The sequence below is a fragment of the Tympanuchus pallidicinctus genome, unplaced genomic scaffold (genome assembly GCF_026119805.1).
Source record: "Tympanuchus pallidicinctus isolate F22 unplaced genomic scaffold, pur_lepc_1.0 scaffold5, whole genome shotgun sequence".
Classification (NCBI taxonomy): Eukaryota; Metazoa; Chordata; class Aves; order Galliformes; family Phasianidae; genus Tympanuchus; species Tympanuchus pallidicinctus.
In genome coordinates, this window is record NW_026294769.1 from 30,225,634 (window position 1) to 30,246,023 (window position 20,390).

Below are 20,390 nucleotides of genomic sequence, written 5' to 3' on the forward strand. Positions count from 1 at the left end.
TAAAGTTTAAATCTCACCTATCAGTTAAAAAGGCACAAATAAGGTTTTTTGCCTCTTTAGAGATCTCATTGTCATCAGGGAAGGTAAGGGAGTTCTTGTGGTTCATAATCTTACTGTATGTTCCAACCAAAGAATCTGCATAAAAAGGTGTGTCACCTGAAAAAGCAACAAGACAAAAATGAAAACACAGATAAATACTATGGATTTGACGTATAGCATTTGAATTATATACTCAATGAATGTAAGCAACTAACTGAACAACAGGTAAAGACAAGTGTTTGAGAACTGTGCCAGAATATTTCCAAAATATGCTTTATGAGCAATGAAGTCACAATCACAACTTATGGCAGGAAAGTAATACATTAAACAGTCAAAGCAACAGTGGTATTTTAACTTAGAGTTAAGTACTACACTTCATTCTTATTATCCTACTACTCACCTACAAGCATCTCATACAAAAAAACTCCAACTGACCACCAGTCACATTCTCGTCCATAATAACCGTCACCACCCTGGGACTTCAATACTTCAGGAGAGATATAGTCTGGTGTTCCTACAGCTGTATCACATCGTACCATACCTTCCTACAAAGAGAAAAAAAAAAGCCAGGCCCAAATGTAAGAGCCAAAATTGCAAGCCATTTTCAAGAGTACACACAGCCTAAACAATGCTGATAAATCAACATCAACTTTCATTAACAAATGTTCTTCTTGCAATGGGTATTTATACATTTTTAATCACTAACCTACTAAATCCAGAACAAAGCACTGGATTACTTGCTCAAGCAAGTATGAGTGTCTTACATACTGACAGGATTTCGGGTAAACAAGGAAAGCTCCTCTGTTAGTGTAGGAGTCAAACATTCAGGATTTTGCTGTCAAGACCAGCTAAATTAACTTTTTCACTTCCAATCCAATATCCAAAATGCCAGGAAGACTGCAGTGTAGATAAGGCCCTGAAACTTGAATCAGAGACTTCAAATTGAGTAACAGGTCAGAAGAATGTTTTACACTCCTCACCCTCCTGAGAAAGGAGTGGCAGAAGAGCACAGCAATCACACCGGAGATGGCAACTAGAACACTGAAGCAGAAATCACACCACCCTTTCCAGTATTCAGATACTTTCAGAATAAGTCTATACTGTTTCTAGAAATGGATCAGTAGAAAAACTTGTACAAAAATAGATAAATAAGAAATACAACAAAGCAAATGCTGCTTGCGCAGTGAATCCAGAATGCACCTGTATCAAGCTCCTGTCTACATGGAGCAGTTTCTCTTCCACAGAGCTACTTTACTCGTGCTCTTCAACACACAGCTAGCTTTGTTTAGTACAGAACAGAACGCAAAGCATGATTGACACCAGTTTACTTCTTTCACACTAATATACAAAATCCTATGCTTTTACTTCTTTTTGGCACTTAAAGCTTAAGCACTTGAATATTCTTCTGTATTTCAAGAGTTTCCATTGTTAAGAGCAAAATCAGTACCCAAAAATCTGTATTAAGACAAAATTAAGACAAATTATGTGTCTGCTACTGCACTGAAGTGGACTGGTTGTAACTTAAGCCAGCTTTTTCAATTTGTGCACATAGCCTGCATTTCGTTTTTACTGGTGCCTTTTACTTACAGCAAAGCAGCTAAATGAATTATTTATTCAATGCTCCTAGAATAAACTGAAAACATGATGTGTATATTACACAGACTCTATTTGTAAAGTATCATCTCTTTCACATCGCTTTCCTAGTACACAGGTGCAGGTGGACAAACTAATCAACTCTGTGTAGGGAACAACAATGTTCCACACTACTTGAAGTACTTCTTATAACTTCATTATATTCTTCAACTTGTTTCTTTCAGATTCACCTTTTTGCAAGGTCAGAATATGCTAGTAAGTATAATCAGGATTCAACAACTTAGACATCAGCTTTGATTCTTTCATCACTGACAAGCTGGAAGTAATCTCATTCTTTCACACTAACTTTGATAACAAAAACTTGAACAGTCAGAGGGATCAAGAGACAATTAATGGTCTGTCTGAAAGGGTATAGAAGTTGATGCAGTCCCTATTTTCAGAATCATTTTCACATTCTATACTGTAATTTAATAGGATGCATAAAGAATAGTAACAGGAATAGAGGGGAATCTCGGACACCTCTCATCTAAAAAGTTTTCAGTTTATTTTATTTTCACTTTCAGATACACTTTCCTTTTACAAAAAGAAAAGCAAAGTTAAAAACATACGCCTACCTTGTTCATTTTCATACAAGTACCAAAATCCGCTAGTTTTAAATGACCAGCTTTATCTAGCAGCATATTATCAGGCTTCACATCTCTGAAAAGAGAAAAACATTTGTGTTAACTGGTCGATTTAACTGATGAAAACAGTAGCAGTCATCCATTTTTAGATGTAACATAGCAAGGAAAAACAACATGAAAGTATACCATTTCCTCTATTTTTTCCTTCTTAAAGTATCATGCCCTACATGCAGACTGTGGAACTAAACGTTTTAAAAAGTGATAATGACTGTAGGAACACAGTCTCAAGTCAGTGAATTTAACAAATCTGGAAGTTACTCTTGTTCCAAAATAAAATAATAATTAAAAAAACAAAACACTCAGTGGTTTAAAACCCATCTCCATTAAGATCCAGTTCACCTACATAAAAAGAAATGCATCAAATTCCCAGATAATCAGACCTTATCAATCAGACCTTGAGAACACAGCTTTTTTCCCTCCTGCATCACTTCTATTTTCAGGGAACAAATGCACGTCACTTTTTGAAATACGTGTGTGTGTGAACAACTATTTCTCTGGCTTAGAAGCAGCATTGTTGTATGCCCTTTTCCACATGATAATTCTCTTAAAGGAAATTTCCATAAGCTAACTGGTGAAGTTCAAAGTTAATGGTATTAAATATACTGTAGCAGAATAATAGTAAGAAGCTGCAATCAGAAATATAAAATGAGTTTCAGAAGAAAGTACATTTCTGGGACTTCAAAACAACAACTCAGGCCACTACTGTGAAATGAATAGCTCTAGCACTACCTCACCTCAGGGCACACAGTGGAAATGTATCAGTATACACAGAATAATTTTAGTTGGGAGTTTTTCTAACATGCTTAGGCCAACTGCCTGATTAAAGCACAACTAAGGAAATGAGATTAAACTTCAAAGCCACATTCAGGTTCCCCAGGGTTGAATCCAGTCGAGTTTTGTGTTTTTTTCAAGGATGGGGATTTCACAAACTCTCATGAACTCTCTTCCATCATTTGGCCATACTCAAAATATCTCCTAACGAATAACTAAAGATTCACAGACAGGCTGAGGTTGGCAGGGTCCTCTGGCCCTACCCTGGTTCCAACAGGGACACCCAGAGCAGGGAAGATCTTCAAGGAGGAGATTCCACAGGCTCTGGGAAACCTCTGCCAGCACTGTTACCCTTCCTGCAACTTCTGCCATCACTGCCTCTAACCCCATCACTGTGCAATTTCAAGTCTGGCTTTACCTTCTATATGAAGTCTCACTGGGCCGCTGAAGACTGGTGCATTCTGTCTCATGAGAACATTACTTGCAAATAAAAACAGTGCTGACCTCATCAACCTTCTAAGGAATCCCTAGCAACCTGCTGGACTTCATTCTACTGAGCAAAACCCTTTGAGGCCATATTTTAGTATACCTATTCCAGCTACCTCTCCATCACAACTTCATCAAAAGCCTTTAGGTTAGAAGACAAGTTTTACCCCTGGTAAATCCATGCAGGCTGTTCCCAGTCACCTTTTTGTCCATGTGCTTAGAAGCTGTTTCCTGATAATATACTCCATACTATTCCCAGAGACTGTCAATGTGTTGATCAACCTGCAGTCCTCTGATCCTCTTCTCCACTCCTCCCCAGGGAGAAACTCCAGATAGCAGTATCATGACTACCTCCTTCAAAACCTTTGGTGCATCATACTGACCTTAGATTTGTATATGCCCAATTTGCCTACATGGGACACAGCTTGATCTTTCTCTGTCACAGAAATGCTTTAGTCCTCCAGATTATGCCACCAGGGACCTAGGAGGCCTGACAGCAGACCTTACAAGTGAAGGTTGAGGTAAAGATAGCAGCCTCAGCCCTTCCCACTTCCTTTGTCACTACATCAGCCCTCATCTTCATCAGTTTCCATTCACTCCTCAAATTAAAAAAAAACTGTCAGCCCCAAAATATTTTAAAATTTCAGGAAAAGCCAGCAGCACTGCAAATCAACTGCAGTTGTCTGTTTTCTAAAGACTGCAATACACACACACAAATGGTTCTGCCTGACCATTCATTAAATGTGGTATACTGACATCATTAGTGATGTACCACCTACATCCTGTTCAAGCAATGGATTAATAGCTTCATGCTTTGCTTTTTTTCTTTGTACAAAAATGTGTTAAAGCCGATCTGACCAAATTACAAATTGAGAATATATACCATGCCCTTCTCAAACTGTTCCCGTATTTTCTGCTGATAAATTTATTCTTCTACTTCTAGATAACACAGTTAACTAGATAAACAGACAAAAGTTCAAACATCAACAGAGAACATCTCAATTTATCTGACAAGTGACGACACCTGAGGTTAAAAAGATAACATGAAACTAAGCTAAGTTCTTTTTCTCTCTGTCTGTTTTCCATCTGGCCTCTTACAAGAAAATAGGTGGCTGGGAGATTTTCCTAATCGTGTTCAATTTCTTTTTGAATGGGTCACTATTGCCATGTGAGGCTCTAAATCACAGAATCACCAAGGTTGGAAAAGACCTTCAAGATCACCCAGTCCAACCATCCACCTATCACCAACAGCTCTCACTAAACCATGTCCCTCAACACAAAATCCCAAGTTCCTTGAACGTCTCCAGGATTGGTGACTCCACCTCCCTGGGCAGCCCATTCCAGTGCCTAAATGCAGAGCTAAGAGTCAGTAATTACTAATAGTGTGTACTACTATGAAATTCTCCAAACAACTTTCTCTCATGAAGCTGATCATAAAATCATAGAATCACAGAATGGCCTGCGTTAAAAAGGACCACAGTGATCATCTAGTTTCAATCCCCCTGCTATGAGACTGGGTTAAATGTTAATCTAACCACTAGACCAAGTTAAATGAATTAATTTAGGGTCAACTTATTCATGTCACTTTAGGTCTGCATCTCTTGGTAAAGTGGGACCATTTTATTATTCTCTGAACAGAGGAACTGAAAAACTTTATTTTGACTGTATCACCTCAGATCTGTAATTTCTGGTAGCAAGAATTTTTGTAGTTGTTATACAGAATAATATTGAAACAATAGAGAAGAAGAAACATTAGCAATTTTTAAACTATCTTAAACAATTAAATTCTGACAGAATTAAAACACTATGTAAACAATTCTTTTTTTTCACCTGTGTATAAAGCCCATTGAGTGAATTGCATCTAATGCAAGAACAACTTCAGCAGTATAAAATCTTGCCCATTTCTCAGGAACATCATAGTTACTCATTAAATTCACAAGGTCTCCACCAGGCATGTATTCCATGACCATGTAAAGGTAACGATCATCTTGGAATGCATAAAATAACTGTAAAAAGAAAATAAAAGAACAAGTCACCAAATGTTTCAGATATCTTTCATTTTTGCTAGTTGGAAAACCCTGGAATTCTTGTGCCACCTTACTAAGTCAACTGAGTAATGGAATTGCTAGAACTACTGCAGTAACTTTTCACCATCCAGTAGACTTTCTGAAAAGATCTTAATCTCAAGTTAATTTCTGCCAGATTTTTCATTCTTTTATATTACTACGTAAGCAGTAGAGTTCTGCTTCCAGATCACAATCTGGTGCAATAAATATTGAGATAATTTCAAAGAGAGTTCATTGCATAATAGAACGTAATGCTTCCTTTCTCCCTGGAATGACAACTGACAAATATGTAAACATGAAACTACTGTACTGCAAGCATCTTCCTGATTCTATTTGTGTTATCACTAAATATTTATTATTCTATTGTCAGTGTATCCATTGTTTAGAAAGTGAATTCAAATTTAAAACAACCAAAAAAAGCAGTACTTCCCTTACAGTAGTCGATGCTCTGTTCAACACAATTAGTGAACGTAGATTTAAATATGATTCCCTAAACCTTTCAGAAAATCATAAAATATTCTGTTGGACAATCACTCCTAGACAGAAGTGATGTAGTTGCCTGTTTGACTGCGGTAAAACTTGTATGACTTTTAGGTTGCTCTTGAATGATTTTGTTTAATTCTAACTTAACAAAAGAATTTGCATGCTTAAGGGTAAGAACAGTTTAAACGAATGTGTTAACATGCACACGCAAACGTATGATGATAGCTTCAGGCATCCTCCATATTAACTTCAAAGGCAGCACTGCCTCTCCAAACATTGTAATAACACTGAAATGAGGAAGACATAACCAGAGCAGGCAAATATATACAGAAAATGGAATATGCAGAAGCTACATCTTACGCATATTTCTGTTACATGGGCTGCTTCAAAGAATTACTATGGAGCGGGCTCACCAGTTTTAACTTCCATCTGGCAAAGAGTTCTAAGAATAAGCTGAATAGCTTATCTTGCAATTGTTAAAGGAAAGCAGTTCTCAACCAAATGCAATACATGCTATTTGTTGCAAACAGCATTCCTGTTGTAAGTGATGTATTTCTCCAAGAGATCAGTGTAACAAAGAAGGGAATTTAAAAAGCTAAACCATGAAAAAAAGTCATGCAGCACTACAACGGAACTGTTGTACACCAATAATGTTTTTTAAAGGAATCTCACTATACCTGAACAACCCAGGGACTATTAGCAAAAGCCATAATATCCCTTTCTTCCCAGAAGAACGCAGAATCTGATCTTTTTATCATCTCAAATTTGCTCAGAAGTTTCATAGCATACACTCTTCTTGATGATTTATGCCTTACCTATGACAAGAGTTACATACAAAATACATTAGTTTCCCACATTAATACAGGAAGAATATAACTGCATACTTTTCATGCTTCACTCTATTTAATAGATTTCATACGACCCATCATGCTTTCACAGAGAATTACATATTCTACATCTACAAAACAATTAGATGGCACTTTCTGACTTTGCTCTTTAAATACTTGCTAGAACTATCCTACAGCATCCAAAGGCATAACAATCATTTTATGTCTTGCAGGTGAATATCTCTAAAAGGACATGTGGAGGCACCTTTTAAAAACTAGTAAGACAATTAGCATTTGTAGAGATCATTAGCAAACATAAAATTGCTGCTTATGTCTAGTTTCTACCACCAATTCTCAGTTTAATAAAGCAGCACAAACAAGTCTAGTTGCTGATGTAACATCAGCAGCACACATCTCCTCTCATCACTGAAAAACTTCCACAAAACTCCAGTTGTAAGTCCTGAACTGGCAGAAATTCTTTGAGTCCTGAAGAACTGTTTGAGCATCCATAAATACACCAGCAAAGACTGATTTTGTGGATTATGAGTAATATATATTCCACTTAATAGAAGTATGACTTACAGTGCAAAACAGGTGCAGATTGAGAGTACAGAAATTCTCAAAAACATTTCCATGGGATAAAAAGAAATAGATAGGGAGATACAGAAATATGTATTTCCATATATAATATATAATGTATAACATAATGCATATATAACATATATATGTAATATGTGATTTCATCTTCTGAACTCTGCATTCAGAAACAGATGCATCAGCAAATGCTACAGAAGACATTCAAACGTACAGCGACAGAACTTACCAGCTGAACTTCCCCAAATGCCCCTCTGCCAATGACCTTCACCACTTCATAATCTTCAGCTTTCATCCGCAGATCCCTCATTTTATTTACTGTGTCTTTATCTACATGAAAGAAAATTCACATTTCATATGCATCAAATTGATTAAACTCATTCACCTCTTATTTTAATTTTTCAACATTATTGAAAGATAAACTCCTTAAAGAGGGGATTTGGATTTTAACCTACTTCCCTATTGGAAACTTCCCTGCAGAATGCATGACCTCACTCTCATTACTGTAGTAACCAAACCTGACATAAACATAATACAAGAATGATGGTACACTCAAGTTACTGGACATCCTTCACTTGGCATTTTTTTCTAAATATTTTTTTCTAAATAATTATATTACCAAAAAAAAAAAAAAAAAGGAGCTATGTGAAAATCTCGTATCCAGCATGATCTTGCTTGTAAGTACATCAGTTTTAAAAGACTATTTCTGGATAACTATGCAATACATCTGAGAAAATGTTATTAAGTATACATAAGAGACACTTAAACTATTTTTAAAAACCTTTCAGAATTCTGCACTTTCATTATTCATTTTACTGTAAAAAGAAGATTTTAATTTAAAACACGCAGTGGGAATCATGGTAATTATTTATATAAACCTGTCATTCTATAAACTACAATAATTTACCAACTCCCAGTGGGCAGATATTCTAATTCCAAATTTGGTCAAAGATTATAACGGTCTATTTTAATCCATGTGGGTCAACACTGGCATGAGATTACATGGAAAAGCTTCAAGTTTCAGTATTTCTAAAAAGAAGGAACAGATACTAAAATACTTCTAATAAAACAAGTTATACAACATCATTTTACTTTCAAAAATAATATTCTAGACCTAACAGAAAAGCTTGGAAAGAAATACAAGGGAAGAGAAAAGAGAAATGTCAATTCTGTGGTTCATGTTAAAAAAAAAGACTTGGCAGACAACAGAAAACTACCATTTGATTGCAGCATACACTACCATTACCTAAAACGAAAGTGGCATATGTGTAATTAAATCAAGATTTTATTATTTTACAGAAACAAATGCAGTTTTGTTTGAATAAATACTCTATCAAACCACTATGGTGGAGCCATCCCTTACAATGCAATGTGACCCTAGCTGATTTCAACAAACTATGTTCAAACTGTAAATTCTGACAAAATATTTCATACAAGGATCAAAATATTCAGTAATTTAAAATAAAATGCATTGCCTTATTTGCAAATTGCAAAAACTGACCTATGGCAGCAGATGGGTGGGACTGCAGAGAACTGAAGTGCGGCAATTCTTACAGAATCATAGAATCACTGAGGCTGGAAAAGACCTTCAAGATCATCCAGTCCATGATAATGTTTTTCCAATGACTGTTAACTTACTGTCTAAGCATCTCCTAACAGCATGTTCTCTAGAAAATAAAGCAAGCTCTGATTTTATTTGTAATGTAAATGAGCACAATGAAGTTGTACAATAATGGAGTAAACTATTTGGATAGCTAATACTGCAAAAAGATACTTTTTAATGGTTTTCTATTAATCAATAAAACGTGCCTGCATGTCTTAGGTTACATAAAGGAGCTTGTTTATTTATTTAACTCAGAATTTTGAGGTAAACTAGATTTCACCATTCCCTTTAAGGTCACTGCTCACAGGTGCACAGCTTGTTTTCATATTCCAGCAATGACAGCAAAATTACATCTCTAAAAGCAGTCTGAAGCTGAAACAATTTGGTCTGTTCTCTACCCTTAAATTCCTTCAGGTTACATTTTATACAGAATAATTTACACCTACAAGACACTTATTCTCAGACCGTGAACAAACATTTTCCTTTCCTTCACTCATCCCCAAATGCTAAGGCGAAGATCTTCTGAAACTTTCTGACAACTTCACTATTCTTAAAAACTGCATTCAAATTATGTTTTGAAATAAGAATTTCCTTTGCCTAATCCAACTTCTCCTTTCTCCAGCACTTTCACCACACCTTCTCTGCAAATAACTGAGTATACAATATGTGTGCATAACAATGAGTACAAACTCAAACATAGCTTGAACTGTGAGAAGTTTAACATTAGATGTAAGCTGGTTGCTGGAGTGCCTGACTTGCATGCTGAACCACAGACCACATCAAATGGGCTTACACTGGCACAGATAGGAAATGAAATGAAATCCACCCGTTCATTATTGTGACTTAAACCAATTTCAATGAAGTAAAGACAAAAATCAGGTTATTTTAATGAAATTACTTTGCATTTGTCATAAAAGTTGGTTATTACAACATTCAATTACAATGTTTAAGCTTGTAAAAATCTAATAAAACTTAATATAATTCTAAGCTTTGCCCATTCTATCCACAGACAGCAGTATGTCTAGAATCAGGAAAGACCTCTGCCATCATTTCCAGAATTTATCTGTTTGGTAGACTGTAAAAGACTTCGCTCTTAAATGATGTGCTTTTTTTATTTTATTTTACTTTTAGATATGAAAAGCAGGCAGTACTTCTATCAGTAGAATCAACATTATTCATTAAGAATATTATTACTGAGAAGGATATCTTCTTGTGAAAAAATAGAGAGCAATATGATACATAATATGATTTCCTAAGGAGTGAGGGGTTTACAGCACAAGTAGAGAAGCAGCTGAGAGAGCTGGGATTGTTTAGTCTGGAGAAGAGGAGGCTCAGAGGAGACCTCATTGCACTCTACAACTCCTTGAAAGAAGGTTGTGATGAGGAGGGGTTTGGCCTCTTCTCCCAGGCAACAAACAGGACCTGAGGAAATGGCCACAATTGTACCAGAGGAGGTTTAGGTTAGACATGAGGAAAAACTTTTTCTCTTGGAGAGTGGTCAGGCACTGGAATGGCTGCTCAGGGAGGTGGTGGAGTTGCCGGCCCTGGCAGTGATTAAGCGGCATCCGGATGAGGAGCTACAAGATAGGGTTTAGTGGCTTAATGGGTAGTAATGTTGATAGGAGGATGGTTGGACTAGATGATCTATAGGTGCTTTCCAACCTTGTGATTCTATGATAAGAGTAAAATTAACCTGAAGGTATGTGAATTTTGAAATTCTTTCCAAAAAAACCCAACAGGGAACAGAATTAACAAGAAAGCGTAATAGGGCACTGCTATCTCCCAGTTGTAAAATAAGAAAAAAAAACAACAAAATGTTTATAACATTTTCTTCCCTTTTCTTTTTTCTGTCTAGATAATAAAACGGATTATTTTTTACCTGCTAATTCCTTTTAAAATCAAGGAAGCTACCATGGTGACCTAACAATTGTGCATATATAAAAAAAAAAATTTCTAAACTGATAAATATGTAAATACAGCATCTATAGAGTATTGGATAGAGTAAAGAGACCTTTTGTAATATGAAACAAATGCTCCAGTCTGTCAGTGAACACTTCAGTATGATTTCTTGACACTGCACACATTACGTCATTTTACTGCTAATTGCTTTAAGTACATTAGCACATGATATTACATAGCAAGCTACAGGAATCCAAAAGGTTGCCAAGAACAAAGAAAACAGGCCTTTCTCTTTAAAGGTTCTGTGATACTGAATACAACATCACTTACGTTAGCAAACTTGAACATTCATTTGGTGGGGATTAGATTTCTACTAGTAACTGTGTCAGTACTGACTGGTAAATAAACAAATGTGACTATTAGAACACCTTGCACTCAAAATTTCTAAGGACTTCTCAAAGGATTTCAAGATGCAACAACAAATTCTTTTATTTCAGTTGGTATTTCTAATCCCAGTTAGTTAGTAACCACAATATTAAATACTTACACCTGTTTAAGAAGTTATCAATGTTTTTGTTTTTTCGCAAGGCAGGAAAATCCAAGTCATACACCAAAGCATCTAATCCATCCTGAAGAAAAACAATAAAAGCAAAATTAAATGTTTGGGAAAATACACATTCTGCTAGTCAGAGTGATGAGATTAAAATGGCTGTTCTAATCGATTTTCCATACAAACAAAATTATTCACATTTACTTAATGATTCAATTAGCTACTGCACATCTCTAAAGGACAAACAAAATAGCTGTTACTCCTCTTCCAATGGCCAGGGTTGAAACTTCATCTTTGTTCATCTCAAAACAAATACACTTGTACAAATTACTCATCTTCATTAGCTCCACATTTACAGTAGAACTATTTTTTCCTAAACATGAAAACCTTAAATTTTTTTAAGGTTTTCACGTTTAGAAAACCTTCATTAGAACTATGAAAGTTCTAATGAGGTTGATCAATGTTAAGAAATGACAACATACCATGCAGCAAGCATCTAATCACTGAATGGCAACAGGAAAAAAGGTTAATTCCAAGAGTCAGGCCCCCCACCACCCAAACCTCTCCATCTTTTTTAATCACAGCAATGAAGATAATATATTTACAAGGTATGAATTTAATTTTGTGTGAACAAATGCAATTTCACTGATTTTTCACCAAATACGTTGCCATGAACCAAAAAAAAAAAAAAAAAAAAAAAAAAACCCTACATTTTTAAGGTCTTGTTAAGTATAAACAAGCCATAAACTTTGTCTTAAAGTTTATGATCGTCATTTTACAACAGGCATGTATTACGCTTTAGTGGTTTACACCTCCTCAGAGAAAAACTAAACAAAAATGTGTTGGCTGAAAACAACAGATAGAGCATCTAATGAAAAACAATCAAGTATTCTAGGAAGACCTTGTGAATTACACATGTAGCACTCATCAGCCAGGTAACAAGAAAGCTGATGGATAGGAAAGCCGTGGAATACCAACCACTGGGTGCAAGCAAAGCGTGCCAGGAAAGTACTGCTACTTACATGTCCTACTGCCACCTACATGCCCACACCACCTACTACTGACCTGCTGGAGGAAGCTCCTAGATCAGACATCTTTGAACTCATCAGTTTGGATCTGATCAGACCTGGGTTTGGCTGTTGTTTACTTCTATGCAATTATGCGATACACGATTGAAAGTTGATCCATCAGTCCTAACTGCTTTATCCCTCAGGTAACTCTCCTTGAAAAAATACTACAGAGCAAGCTTTCTGAAAGCTTACTTTACAAGAATATTTATTAGAAGAATATGTTTGATGTATATTAAAAAATTGCCTTTGATTCCTCACATCAAATTCCAACCTGTTTATTCCCATCAGTCTATAAGAATTTATAAGCTATGCAAACCAAACACTACCTATCTAAACTATTTATAGGCTTACAATCCTCATTTTAAATTTACTGAGATAGAAATATCTCAGATGTAATGAAAACAAGCAGTAAAATCATGATGGTATTCAAAACCATGGGTAAGGAACTAAAAATACAAGGCTAATCAGAGCTATATTAAAGGCTGGACACTATTCATTTTGTTAATTTCATTGAAACATTGCTAGGTTAAGTTAGCTCTCCATAAGAAGAGGCTTAGCTGGAACTCTAAGAAGCATTACAATGAGAACAAAAAAAATAGTCAAATCAATTATCACAATATTTTCACAGCCCTTAAAGTCAGCTTTTGCATCTTGAGTGTATTAAAGGCCCGTTGTTTTGAACTTATACGGATGAGAAGAAAGGAAAGCAAACAACAACCACAAAGACATACTAATGGATCAGAAATATAAACAAGAGAGTAGGAGGCCAATTACAGCTTGGACTCCAACCAGATTGGGATATAGCGCTAGATCAAATGCAACTTGGTCAGAAATACTTTGTATCCTGCTAAAAGATGCCTTTTTCAAAGATGCACAGTAAACACCCAGAAAAACCACCAGAGAATTTCACCTTTTTGGTAGCTTCAGGAGAGAAACCAACTAAGTATTGACACGCTTCATTTTTTTCCTTCTGGGGCACGAGAACTTTAAAAAGTGACTACAAGAAGCTAAGACTAATGGAAATATTTACACATTTTTAACATCAGTCTTAATTTGCATCATGACTTTTTTCATTCTAAATTAAAATATGACTTTACCCAGAAAAAAAAATTGCTAAGTATTCAAAGTGTCACAGCTTCATTGGTCTGTCAGGTGCATGTGTGCCTTTTAATAAAGTTCCGAAGTCAAGACGAGAGTGGGGAATTCACAGTTAACAAGGCACAGCAAACTTTCAGAATTGTTTAAATCAGAGTGAACCACGGAAATATTCCCTTTCAGATCTTTGAATGAACTCTCTCAAGTAAAGCACTTAAAAAAAAATAAACTTTGCAAGACAAATTCAAACTACTTGATGATCTCATGTTCACGTCAAATCACACTTCAAAATCACACAAGGGACACCTAAAGGTGTTGGAGACAAGTAGCTTCTTACAGCAGTCTCTTTAACAGCAACCCCCCCTTTGCTACAACATCCAGAGAACTAAGAGCTATTTCAAGTGCTACGCTGGAGAAGGAACAGGGAGAAGCAGGCAGGAAGAAGGCAAAGCCCAGCAGAAGAGGCACAGGTGACAGAGACAGGAACATAGGACAGAGTTACAGCGAGAACTGGAGAAACAAGGTCAAGTGAAAGGAGACACAACCATTATTGCTGATAACTGCAAAGAGAACTTGGCTCTCCTGTTTCCATCTTGCTCAGTGTGCCACCTGACCCCCACCTGATACAGACAGGAAGGAATATCTTTCCTTCAAGACCTATGGGAGCCATATCTCCTCCTCTTCAATTACAGTAATCAGATGCTGTTTATTAAAATAAACAAGATGTTTTTGTGATATTGAAACCATACCAATGGGAAAAACCTAGTTTCGATACATATCTTTAAACACAGCACAGCCAGTACATCTCACCAACATTTACAGCCTGGAGGTGTTTTCAACTAAACCTAAGCTCTAAGAGAGTCAACTGGAAGGCCGCTCTGAACTCAAATACTGTCTCCAAAGAGGAGGACAAGGATGTCTAGGATAGAGGACATGAACAAGTCCAGCATATGGCAATGCCTTTTTGGTATATGTCAGAAATCGCATTGCTGTATTTAATAGCAAACTACAATTTTCTTCAGTAATTTTTCCCTCATTGCTCTAAGTGTTTAGCAGTTACAGCATCACATAAATAACTCCACACCCTAAAGGGTACATGAAAGCATACTTCATTTTATGTATTTTGTCACCATGCCTCAGCCACAAAAGTAATGATGACTACCCAGCTCCTCCACCTCAATTTCACACACTTCCATCATTTCCCCTTCAGCCTTTTCCAATTGTCCTTGTACGAATTGTATTTCAAGTCCCACTGTCACCCAATGTTTTGTTTCTCATCCTCCCTTTTTGAACTGGAGGGAAAACCATAAATAGTATTTCAGTTGTGTTCACTCCAAAAGCATAAACTACAGCACAGTATCTCCTGTTTCTGCTCTTCACTAAGTTAATAACTGCATTATCTGAGTAATTGGGACTGCCACTGTGCACTGCACTGATTCTTTTATGCAACCAGGTACTATAAGCCAAATCCAGTTCAACACTCAACAAAGATCAGAGTTTATCATCCCATGCTGAATTTCACCTACTACTTTTAACCATCCAGGCACCAGCAAATAATGACTGTTCCTTTGTTCTGCTTTAAGTTTTCACTACCCTTTTAGCATAAATCCCCTCATTATTCACCACTTTGGATCACTTATTTCTCAGAAATACCACAAGCCTGTTATACACCATTACTGATCTCTCTGTTGAGTGAGCCGATGGCCAACTCTTAATTTATTCACTCATCCACAAACAACCCCATCCGAGAGCAACTTATTTTTGATAAAAATCTGAAATGAAGAGCTTTATCAAATGTTTTTTGTTTGCCTCATACTCGCTAATCCCCTCAAGGATCTATGATACGTCTGCAAAATATGACTTTCTTCCACAAACAGGAGTTAAGGTGCTCCCCATCTTAACACACACGGGCTCATTTGTTCTGTTGCTGGGTCTGGGTGCTCCTGCATTCCCCCCAAGTTGTTTTTTTTTATTTCAAGGAAAGAAGAAAAAATGTTTTACGTTCAACATCTTCCTTACTGCTGTCGAAACAGTTTTAAATAGCAATGTAGAAAAACAGAAAGGTTACACACAAAAATGCTCCACGTCTTAATGAGTCACCATCAAGCAAAAAAAAAAAAAAAAAAAAAAAAAAAAAAAGAGATGGATAAATATTAACCACTCTCAGTTTGTTTGTTTGGTTTTTTTTGTCAATTTGTACAAAGATCTTTTCTAGAACGCTCTAAGGAAGGACTCCAGTATGAAAAATCCTGTATGCATTTTCATTAAGAGGCATGCAGACAGATTTCTTTACTTTCCATTCAGTTTTTCTATACATATAGAAAACAATAACATGTATCATTAGCATACATATTAATTACATATTTTATTAGCTTTGAATTTCATAATTCGATAATTCATAATTGAATTTCAATACATTAATATGTATTATGAATGTCTTTTCATTAAGATTCCTTCACAGTGTGTTTGTTTCCTGCAGTAAGCAGTCCCACGTCAGCTGGTACTGCTCTACTCACAAAGTTTTGACCTCATCCCAAAGCGTTCCCAAATCAAGCTATCACTCCCACCATGACTGCAGTGAGCTGTCTCACTTTGTAAAAACACTCCTTAACCCCAGTATCTGTAATACTGTTTTTATTCAGACATAAGAAATAAACTTTAATGCAATTTTTACAGTGAAATTTAGCGTTAAAATAACTCAAACTCTATCAAGCAAATCCAATGTGGCAAAACACGTTGTCACCACATTTAAGTGACATAAACTCAAACATACATGACCTACATTATCAGGATACAGCCACAGGATTATTTCTAATTTTTATTATTATTTAACTTCATACACATTTTATTACTATGTACCTAATGGAAGTGTATGACAAAAAAAAAATGAATAAACTCAGATGAAGGACAGCTACTGAGACAACTGTTGGTTTATCATTCAGACAACTAAGAAACCTAGTGAGTGTTATCAGCATACAAAAGTTGCATTCCTCGGACCGACTGGCAGTTATCCAATTTTACAGTCTTTGCTACTTTTCCTTTTTTGGAGAGAGCACAGTAAGTCTTCAGAGCAAACAACTCTCACCATCCATATTTTAGTTCCCCACATTGTAACTATTTTCCTGTTTATTTCTATAGTACTAGAGCTTCCTCCCATACTTTAAACCAACAAATCTGACTGAACTTTATCCTCGTGGGTCCATCATAATTTTTCAACATGTCCTACATTACAAAATGTATATACATGATCTGTGCTGAAATGCCAATAGGGACAGTAGCAGGAGAAGTGAGTTTTTATATCCTACCTGCAAACTTGCACAAAAAGTAGTAACTCGACTCCACATGGAAAGAAAAGACATGTTTCTCTGAACTGCATCATCAGATCTTTATATTGTTAAAGGGACCAGGAAAGGCTGGATAAATTGGCAGTCTTGTGAACTTCAGCACAGGCAGATGCCAAGTCCCACACCTGGGGAGGAAATGCTCCTGCCACCGGTACGTGCTGAGCACTGACCAGCTACAAGGCAGCCACTAGCACCCTGGGCTGTGATACCTACAGCATTGCCACCAGGACAGGAGAGGTGATCCCTGCCCACCACTCAGCTCTGGTGAAGTCACACCTGCACTGTTGAACCCAGTTCTGGGGCCCTCCAGAGAGAGCAAATCCAGAAGAAGGCCATATAGGTGACTAACGCACTGTCCTGAGAGGCTGAGAGAGAAAGAGCCAGAGAAATGAAGGCTCATGAAGATCTTATCCACGTGTATGAAACAGAAGGGGATGAAAAAGAGAAACACCAATAGTGGTATCCACTGACAGGGCAGGAGGCAAAGAAATTAAAACATGAGATTTCATCTGAAGAAAAATTAGTGATAAAACACACCTGTAAGTGTGGTCAAACATTGGAACAGGTTGTCCAATATCCCCACAGAGATCCTGAGAATCTAACTGGGCATGATCCCAGGCAGCCTGTTCCAGCTGACTCTGCTTGTGATGGGACGCTGGACTAGACAAGCTGCAGAGTTCCCTTCCAACCTAAATGACCCCATTCTATCTGTAATACAGAAATTTCCCATTTTTTTCATGGCTTCAGTTATGCTTTTGCTTTGCATGAAAAAAGCATTAGGAGTTATCCTCTCCAAACATCCTTAACACCCCATCATTAGCAGGCAGACCCCATTACAAGGCTTAGCTCTGCATACTTCATGTTTCTTCAGCCCTTTAGAAAGCCTTGGAGCCATCTTTGAGCTCCCCTACTGTTTTGTGAAACATCCTGCTGCCAACTGTGTTGATAAGGAAAGACACAAAGCTTTCCATTCTTCTCATGCCCAGCATTATTTCCTCTCCACTTTTATTTTTTTTTTAAATGTATTTTTCACACAGACCTTTATAACCTACTAGTTTCAGGCAATATTCTTCGAAAGCCAACTTTCAGGCCAATAGGACTGCATTTACCCACCTCTAATTAAGTATGTAAAAGACTATACAGTTTTAAATTAATCTTATTTGTTTACATTGCTGCCCAGAGAACACGGAACTGCAATTTAGTACTTCATCTTCAAAGTAGACAAGTGAATGTACACAGAGTTAAGACACTTCACTTAAGAATTTTCATTACACTGTTAGACTAGGCAAAGTACACAAACTGACATGAGCTTGAGTACAAGGCACTTGATTCATGGCACCTTCTTGTTGCTGGCATCTACAACACTACAGAGCTCATTACTTCTTTGTATCTTGCAGCATTCACTGAGCTTTCATAAATTTAAGTCTTTCACAAAGAAATTTTTTCCCAATAAGTAAGGAGTTTAACTCAGTAAAGATTTAAAATCTCAGTAGTAAGATCCTGAAACCTCAAGTCGAGGGTATTGAAAGCAATAACAGTCATTGCCTTCATTACAGGATTTTAAAGATTTTTTCCATAGTGTCAAGTTTTACCTGTAACTCAACTTTGTATAGTTATATGCAAATGTAAGTACTTAATTGGTAACAGTCTTTTTAGCACCCATACTCACATAGAAGAAAATCTTCAGCAGAGGACGACAGACAGGCAGACACAAGCTGTACTGCTCTTTCAAAAGCATGCAGTACTTCGGGGTCCTCGCATTTCAGACATATTTTGGGTTCTACACATTTCAGAGGTTTTGTTGTCCCTGCCAACAAAAACCTCTAACACTATAACAGCACTAATTTCACTACGGTAGGAAATTATAGTGTGATTAGTATTTATTAAACCCAAGCTTAAATTTAATACACTGCTATTTTACTACTTCAATATATCACCTTAATAAAGTTCAGTTAATCTAATATCTTTAAGAACAGCTATAAAACGAGAGAACAGTGTTTTCAGGGAAGATGAAGAAAATATATATACAGACACCAAAATATCACCAAGAACATATTTCAGTCAGATTTATGCAGAAATAAGTGCAACGTGTGTTTGGAAGCAGATGGAAGAGATTGAATGAAAGCAGTAAAAACTAATTGCTGTTAAGTCAAATTATATTATTTCATTTTGTAACGAGAGAGGTCTCTTGATAGCTGTAGCTGATTTCCCTTAAAGAAGTTCACCTGCATGAGTTGCTATGCTGTGGTATGCTCTTTTACAATCTACAGTGCTTCAGTACAGTGCACGGTATGTGCTGCCATCCAGAAGACACCTTACATGCAGAAGAAAAGAGCTGCATAACTATCTGGAAGGCTACACTGGTTTCCTGATACCTCAATGTGCAGAAAATAAAAAGAGATGGTATACACTAGGTTTACATGATTTAACCAAGCTGTATTTGAATTCCCACTAGGATCAAATAATGTGTAAGCACAGCTTCTTAAAACTGCCCTTTCCAATAAAACTATATTGAATGTGCTGAGCACAAATACACTTAAAGCATATTATAGTTAAAGGTCTGACTGGCATTCACACCACCATGGATCCAACGCTGTACAGCAGCTCCAGCACTAAGCAATAGAAGTGCCTCACAGGTCTGGAGCTCCCTGAAACCACAGCAGCCACAGAAATACCTTGGGAAGTGACCTCACATCCTTTTGAGTTATGCAAGTTAGCCTGTTTGCTGAAAATATACCACAAGCCCTGTTCCTGCATCTCAAATGTAAAGTAACCTGGGGGCGGAAACTAAATCTCACCTGCAAAATACATCAGCAAAAGTTGAGATGAGTACTCTTAGTTATCTTCAGAGGACACTCATCCACAGGCAGCACACAGATCTACTGCTTCTGCTTGTACAGTCCATTTGAACATACACACAGCTACCGATTCAGAATAACAGAGTAAACAGTCTGAGAAATACTCATTAGAAAGCAAAAGTAGGATGGATAAAAACACTGCAGATAGAAACACTGGTACACAACTGTCCTTCAATAAAACAGTAAACACAACTGATAAGCCAGAGATATGGAAGGATAAACTGTGCCAGTATCAGTTCAGAAGTCCAAAGGTAACAAACAACTTCAGTCAAGGGAAAGCAACAGTACAACACCTCTATGAAACAGTGACATTTATAGCAAAGGAAACATCCCCCTCTGCAACTGTTACTTGGGAAACCAACCACAGTTTGCCTCTTCAAGCTTTTTCCAGGCAGGTATCCACGCAGTCAGCCTAGAAGCTAACTTCAG

General features: G+C 36.8%; 1 protein-coding gene across 3 annotated transcripts in view; it reads right to left on the reverse strand.

Moving 5' to 3' along the window:
- ROCK1 (Rho associated coiled-coil containing protein kinase 1) overlaps positions 1-20,390 on the reverse strand; it is an 82,287-nt gene that overhangs the window by 40,237 nt on the left and 21,660 nt on the right. For all 3 annotated transcript variants that reach the window (XM_052704552.1, XM_052704553.1, XM_052704554.1), the window contains exons 3-9: positions 11,592-11,673; positions 7,772-7,872; positions 6,799-6,936; positions 5,403-5,578; positions 2,247-2,331; positions 440-584; positions 18-156 (exon numbers count right to left, since the gene is read on the reverse strand). In XM_052704552.1, the coding sequence (XP_052560512.1) occupies positions 18-156; positions 440-584; positions 2,247-2,331; positions 5,403-5,578; positions 6,799-6,936; positions 7,772-7,872; positions 11,592-11,673 (866 nt within the window). The remainder of the gene's footprint in view (positions 1-17; positions 157-439; positions 585-2,246; positions 2,332-5,402; positions 5,579-6,798; positions 6,937-7,771; positions 7,873-11,591; positions 11,674-20,390) is intronic.